Raw genomic sequence first — 7,364 nt, 5'->3', positions numbered from 1 at the left:
TTTTTTTTTTTTTGAGAATTGAGAATTTTACTTTATTTAAAGTGCATCATTAATAAATGGCTTATTCCCAGCACTTGGGAGGCAGAGGCAGGCGGATTTCTGAGTTCAAGGCCAGCCTGGTCTACATACAGAGTGAGTTCCAGGACAGCCAGGGCTACACAGAGAAACGCTGTCTCAAAAACACAAAAAACAAAAACAAAAAACAAAACAAAAACAAAAACAAAAAAAATGGCTTACTCATCTCTACTCCAATCCCAAGATCCTAGTTATAATTATTATTTTTTTTTTTTTTGGTTTTTCGAGACAGGGTTTCTCTGTAGCCCTGGCTGTCCTGGAACTCACTCTGTACACCAGGCTGGCCTTGAACTCATAGATCCACCTGCCTCTGCCTCCCAAGTGCTGGGATTAAAGGCGTGTGCCACCAATGCCCGTCCCTAGTTATTTTTTTTAAGTACAGCCGTGTTATAATGAAATCCAATGTCTAAAAATTGTTCTTATTTTGGACTTGTACCACAGTAAGAGCCAAGATTTTAAGCTCTACTAAATACAAAACAAACAAAAGACTATATTTATGTTCATTTAAGAAAATATTAGTAGTGATGTATTATTTTAAAATACACAGTTAATATGTTTGGAGATATTTAAAATTTATGTTGAGAAAAATATATTTTCAGTATTGCTATAGACAAGCATCTACATAAGACTGTTAAATTGATTGTTATTTTATCTCAAACAACTTTTATAATACTCATTTTTATTATAACATCTTATGAACTTTAAAGAGTATGACAAAAAAAGATATTGTAGGTATTAAAGGGGGGTCTCTGGGAGGAGTTGGGGTACAAAAGGGAAACAAGAATGTGATTTAATTCTACTTAAAATGCTCTAACATGCCCAGGATCAGAGGTGAGGAAGATACATCTGTCCCAACACCAGGAGTAACTGGGACCAGTAGGACCCCAAGGCACTAAGGAACTCTGCTAGCCCAGTGGCTTGGATTCTTCCGGTCTGTCTGGGCTGGCTGGTGCCCTGAGCAGACCTTGGGTGCAAGCTCCGCAGCCAGTCCCACAACATCCAAGTATCTTTTTGTTTTTAATTGACAAAATTGACTGGGTGCTAGAGGCTTAGGTCATGTAATTGTGTTCCTGTAAGTTGCAGCATATTGAAGAGCTCAGATCTATTGTTGAGACCCCAGAATAAAGGTCTAGGATGCCTCTATTTTTAGCTATTTTAGAAGGGGAAATGGGGTCAAATTTAGTTTTACTAAATAATGAATGACTTATTTAACTCCTCAGCTAATGTTTAATAAAGGTAGTCATTTTCCTGGGAATGTCTGATTTACAGATCAGTGGCTGGTAAAACTACTGAGGATGGCTTGCATAGTTATCTAATGAAGGTGTGTTTGCAGTGTTCCTTAGCAGCTTTTTAGCATTCTATCCAGTTATATGAAGATTAGTAGGAATCGTACATGCATTAGTAGGCCCACGAATAACATTAGTAATTAGTGACTGGCAGACTGGACAGCAAGGGGAAACAGGAATAAAAACTAAGATTATATGTGATTGTATGTGTGTATGTGTGTGTTGTGTTTACATGTGACAAAACAAATATAATACTATTAACTATTAATACAAACGATCTGTGTGTTTTAATAGTTGAAGGACCTCTCTCTTTTAATCCTCCTATGTAGATAACCACTTTTTCAATTTTGTGCTTGTATAAGTTTTTCAATTCTCAAACCTGAAACATTTATTTCTGTCTTAATTTTTTTCTTGATGTGATAAAATAATTTAATAAGATCAACAACTTATGGGAGAGTTTATTTTAGCTCACAGTTTGAAGGGTGGTGATCCATCATTGTGGGAATTCAAGGCAGCAGGAAAACAGCTGAAAACATAATCAGAAAGCAGAGATATGAATACATGCTCCACTCACTTTCTTCTTTTTATACATTGCAGGATCTAGTACAGGACATGGTTCTTCTCACATTAAGTAGTAGTTATCATTCATATAATCAAGTTATTCCCTACAAGCATGCCCAGAAGTCACCCCACTGCCCCTACGATTCTGAGTCTCAAGTAACAATCAGAATGAACACTAAGCATCCTAACTATTTATTATAGCATTCTTTGGTAACATGTATTTATCTCTATAACCTTTTAATTCCTTTATCATGAAGAAACATACTGGAGTCCAGCATACGTTTATTCTCACATTTATTTCCTTTTGTCATACTAGCTATGCTGGAGAATTTATTAAAGTCATCTTTCCTTATTTGTTTTTTTAAATCAGTATTTATAGACCGAGATAGCAGAGAAGTTTTTGATGAATATTTTCTCTGAGAATTTCATATAGTGTATTTTGATCATTTTGTCCCTTTTCTCTCCCAGCTCCTCCCAGATCCACTCCTATTTCCTCACCCTCCCAACTCTTTATGTTCCTCTCAAAACCTGAGTCCATTCATTGTTCCCTCATCCTCTCATTCTCTCTCTCTTTCTTTTGGGGGGACAGGGAGAGCATCATCTGTTGTTACATGATTGACCTACCAGGGACCACACCTTTAAAGAAAACTGGCTTTTTCTTCCCCAGAAGCCATCAACTGCCAGTGGAGCTCTGATTCCCCTTTTGTTCCATGGTAGAATGTTGGCTAGTCTGATGTTGTGCAGGCAAGCATAAATGCTGTGAGTTTATGAATGAGAAAATAGAATTTTTGCCATGATCATTTGCATACACATGATGGTCCTCATAATGTAATTTTATTTGTCCTATGTTGTTGATCTACCTAATAGAATGAGTGGTGAAGCACATTTGTACTTGCCTTTGATTTGTTTTAATAAAGGATTTTCTTTTAAAAGTTAATGAACCTAAATATATTTGCTATAATTTTTTATTTGGATACTTGGTCTTCTGTTATCCCCTTTTCCCATCATAAGTCCTTTTCATTGTTCAGTAAGCTAAGAGATTATACAATGGGTTATTGTATTTTATTCAGGAGTGATGTTAGCCAGTGATAATAAACTTTCCTCTATCTCAGTCTACCTGAGTTTATAGCAGTGTGTTCTTGTAGTGAGAGGTCAATCTCACTACAAGGTTTTTGTGGGACTACCTTTCTGGATAAAAATAACAAAAAAACCCTTATGTTAATAGTTTGGTCCAGATGGGTTACCTGCTGTCCAATTATAAGCCACTTGAATTGTATATATATTCACTGATGTATTTGCTGCCAGTTAACATCATTACACATTATAGGATCCTGATGGAGAAAATGCTCGCCGGGCACTGCAACGAACAGGAACATCATTTCAAGGATCACATGCCTCTGATGTGGGATCTGGGTTGGTGAACTTGCCACCTTCCATTCTCAATAATCCAAACATTCCTCCTGAGGTTATCAGCAATTTGCAGGCTGGTAGACTTGGCTCTACAATTTTTGTTGCTAATGTAAGTTTAAGATTTAGTTTAAGCTTTTGTTGCTCTGATACTTAACTCTTATTATGAGATTATTTTGCTAGATATGTGCTGATAGGTTTGTAGATCATTGTTTATTTTTAACTTAATAAAAGTCATAATTACATTAAAATCAAGCTTAATTTATATATGTAGTTTGAAGTTAGACTTTAAATACAAGTAGCATTTTTAACATAACTGTGGAAATCATAGACTTGAACAGTTTTTCTTAAGTCAGTTATGTGTGTTCTTTATTTTGGTAGTTGAACTTCATTCTTGTAGTCTTTGTGTTTGTAAGTGCCTGTTGTGGTTGGTTTGCCATTTGTTTTATACTCTTGAAAGTCTTGTGAAATGGACATTGTTTTCCAAAACCTGATTTTTCCTTAGTCATAATAGATGCCTAAGTTTCCCACATAGAGAACAGGATTGAGGAATTGAAGATGATTTGAGGAGTTTAAATGAAGATAAGAAAGAAGATAGATGTAGCTGAGCTGATTTTAAATAAGGCCTTTTTTATTTCAACACTATTGGTATATTATTGAGCAAGAATTTATATTTTATAGATTTATGAGGTTAAAAAAGATTATTTTGTTTTTACAGTGAGGGAGGGCCATTTGTTAGAAATTTAACTTTATACATTCTGTGTTAAGCTTGACTTCAAAGTTGGTTGGAAGAAACTAAAGGAAGTGTTCAGCATAGCTGGAACTGTGAAGCGGGCTGATATTAAAGAAGACAAGGATGGCAAGAGCAGAGGCATGGGCACTGTCACTTTTGAGCAGGCAATTGAAGCAGTCCAAGCAATTTGTATCCTGATTGTATTTAGCATTAAATGACATCGGTGAGGCTTGATACCTTTGCACAGTTGGTGCTCATTTTATGTAATGTCACCTCATTTAGAAATGTAGGCTTTTGTCTACAGTACGATACCTTGTTCCTTGAGGACTAGAGTCACTCATTCAAACTGGAATTGGCCATAATATTCAGGGCTGATAGGAACTTGTTTTCTGCTGATCCTTCCTGATGCTGGACAGTGTGTGCACGGATACTTTAACACTTAACTCCTTTGCACATCAGTACAGTTGCTGTTGGTAAAACCTAGTTAATTTTGGTTAATGAAGTTATAAATCAAGGCGAGAGACTAGTTAGTATAAATAAAGTCTAATGATGTTAAGATAGTAGAAAAAGTTTCAGACTCTTTAAATATGATAATTTGTCTGTACAATTTTACAGTCATCTTAACTGGCTTTCCTTGACTGAATCAACAGCCATGTTCAATGGGCAGTTTTTATTTGATAGACCTATGCATGTGAAAATGGTGAGTTCCCAGTTGCTTCAGATCTCTTCCTAATATAACCGCTCTTGTTAGCTGTTTTTTAACTATATGTATAATAAACTTTTTTTTCTTTTTGCAATTAGGATGACAAATCTGTCCCTCATGAAGATTACCGTTCGCATGATAGTAAGACATCACAGTTACCACGTAAGTAAAAGCTCTTGTTAGAAAACAGCTTTCTTTTTCTTAATTATGAATAAAGCAGAAGTCTGTTTTTATGCTTACATTGAAGCTGCTCATTCTCTGAGATTAGTTTGGGATTTTGGACAGCGTGCTGCTTCTGAGTATGTAAAGACTGGAAAGAAACATGGGGCTTTTAAATTAATTTATTTTTTGGCCTACTTGTTATGAGTTCAAATGTATTTGTTGAGTTCATATACAAGAAGGGGGAAATTCCTATAATTTTACCATAGATATCCACCATTTTAAAAAACATTTTTATGTATATTCTTTCTTTCCCTGTACATATACATATGTATGTATGTGCATTTAACTAGTTTCAGACTACTATATAAATTATTTAGAGGTTGAGCTTAACATTAAATTACAGTCATTTTTTTCATGTTGAAAATTCTTTCCAGATATTTTTATTGGTGTTCTATAATCATTTTACTGTTACATGTTTTATATGTTTTAATCTTTATTTCTTTAATAGGCAACAGTGTGATGTAATTTCATGAAAATATTTCTTGTATTCATAGAGACTGAACTTTTACTGTACTTCACAGCCAAGTTAATATCTCTCGAACATTTAAGAAGATTTAACCTGCTATCCTACTATGTACTCAGTCTGCGTTTAACCTGTCTTTAAGAGAACAATATAATAACCAAGCTTACTATTGTGTTGGCTCTCCATGCAGTCAGCCTTTACAACATAACCTACGTTTGTTTTGTTTTTTAAAGATTTGTTTGTTTGTTTATTATTGATTTAAGACTTATTACATTATAAGAAAAGATACATGATTTCAGTTTATCTGAATTTGTTAACATTTAAAAACATATTTTAAGTAAATAGAATTAAATCACATCCTTGTTTCCCTTTTATACCCCAGCTCCTCCCAGAGACCCCCCTTCAATACCTGTAATACCTTTCTGTTTTTTTAAATTTTGTCATATTCTTTAGATTTATAAAATATTGTAACAATAAAAATGAGTATTATAGAAGTTGTTTGATGTTAAACAACAATCAATTGAACAGTCTTACAGCAATACTGAAAATGCATATATTTTTCTCAACATAAATTTTAAATATCTCCAAACATATTAACTGTGTATTTTAAAATAATACATCACTACTAGTATTTTTTAAATGAACATAAATATATAAAGTCTTTTTGTTTGTTTGTTGTTTTGTATTTAGTAGAGCTTAAAATCTTGGCTCTTACTGTGGTACAAACCCAACATAGTACTTAGGCATTGTACTTCATTGAAATAAGGCTATATTTCAATGACCCTCACATCACCAAAGGATTTTACCTCCATCGTAGCTAAGCTGAGAGTTGACAGTTCTGATGGGCCAAGGAATGAATTGTAGGCACAGTTTTTGGATACTGATTTCCTGCTGTGGTCAAAGCTATTTGACTTGAGTGAGTGAGTGTCTTCATTTTCAGCCCACAGAGAACAGGTTACATTCACTTAAGAAATGGTGTGTGTATTAAGATGGTCTGTCTGTGAAGTAATTCACCAACTTTTTTAGTGAAAAATGGTTCTGCTTGGAGGGTGGCACAGACATTGGGTGAGGGTAAGAATCTGGTTCATTTGGCTGTGATAATTTGGAAAAGCATTCATCTCAGAGAAAGAGTAACTTATAAAGTCCTCTTCTTCAAACTTGATACAAGAGTTACAAACGTCAAGCAAAGCATTCAGTCTCACTCTTTGTTGTTCTCTTATAAGCCACCTCCTAAGTTAATTGTCTACGTTTCTTTTGGCTGTATAAATAATTTTGAATTATGTAAGCTGTTTGAAAGCCATAGTATAGTGTTAAAAACATCAAATAAACAATCCTACTAATAGAGAGACTGAGATAGGAGAAGCATGATTTCAAGACCATTATGTGGTACCCAGCAAGACAGTCATGTACAAACAAGCTGAAAGTGTATATGGATTGTATAATACTGGATCTATTTCTCCAGTTACCAAATTAGACCACTGGATGACAGCCAACAAATTTCTAATTCCTCATATTTTTTGGATTTCAATGGATTAGAATATGTTGGTAATATTAATTTTCATATTAAAGTATTAAGAAAAGTAATTGTTACTTCCTGTTGTTTTTGTTGTAAGAGGTGGAATTAGGTTTGTGTGGATTTGTTGAAAGATTACTTTCTTCTAGGGTGTAGTTTTGCTCCTTATGTTGGTGTATTCCATCTATTATCCTTTGTAGGGCTGGATTTGTGGAAAGATACTGTGTAAATTTGGTTTTGTCATGGAATATCTTGTTTTCTCCATCTCTGGAGTTTTCCTGGTTATAGTAGCCTGGGCTGGCATTTGTGTTCTCTTAGGGTCTGTATGACATGTGCCCAGGATCTTCTAGCTTTAATAGTCTCTGGTGAGAAGTCTGGTGTAATTCTGATAGGCCTGCCTT

General features: G+C 34.5%; 2 protein-coding genes across 10 annotated transcripts in view; one reads left to right on the top strand and one right to left on the bottom strand.

Annotated features, from left to right (window-relative positions):
* Ctxn2 (cortexin 2) overlaps positions 1 to 2,634 on the bottom strand; it is a 41,198-nt gene extending 38,564 nt beyond the window's left edge. For all 3 annotated transcript variants that reach the window (XR_004118831.1, XM_031371741.1, XM_031371740.1), the window contains exons 1-2: positions 2,547 to 2,634; positions 1,834 to 1,887 (exon numbers count right to left, since the gene is read on the bottom strand). The gene's annotated coding sequence lies outside the window, so the exon portion shown is untranslated. The remainder of the gene's footprint in view (positions 1 to 1,833; positions 1,888 to 2,546) is intronic.
* Myef2 (myelin expression factor 2) overlaps positions 1 to 7,364 on the top strand; it is a 39,022-nt gene that overhangs the window by 11,793 nt on the left and 19,865 nt on the right. For all 7 annotated transcript variants that reach the window (XM_031371737.1, XM_031371736.1, XM_031371735.1 and 4 more), the window contains exons 6-9: positions 3,250 to 3,441; positions 4,098 to 4,251; positions 4,713 to 4,762; positions 4,864 to 4,927. In XM_031371737.1, coding sequence (XP_031227597.1) covers positions 3,250 to 3,441; positions 4,098 to 4,251; positions 4,713 to 4,762; positions 4,864 to 4,927 — 460 coding nt within the window. The remainder of the gene's footprint in view (positions 1 to 3,249; positions 3,442 to 4,097; positions 4,252 to 4,712; positions 4,763 to 4,863; positions 4,928 to 7,364) is intronic.

The sequence above is a fragment of the Mastomys coucha genome, unplaced genomic scaffold (genome assembly GCF_008632895.1).
Source record: "Mastomys coucha isolate ucsf_1 unplaced genomic scaffold, UCSF_Mcou_1 pScaffold15, whole genome shotgun sequence".
NCBI classification, from domain to species: domain Eukaryota; kingdom Metazoa; phylum Chordata; class Mammalia; order Rodentia; family Muridae; genus Mastomys; species Mastomys coucha.
The sequence above is the reverse complement of the archived record's forward strand: the minus strand, read 5'-3'. Positions and strand labels throughout refer to the sequence as shown.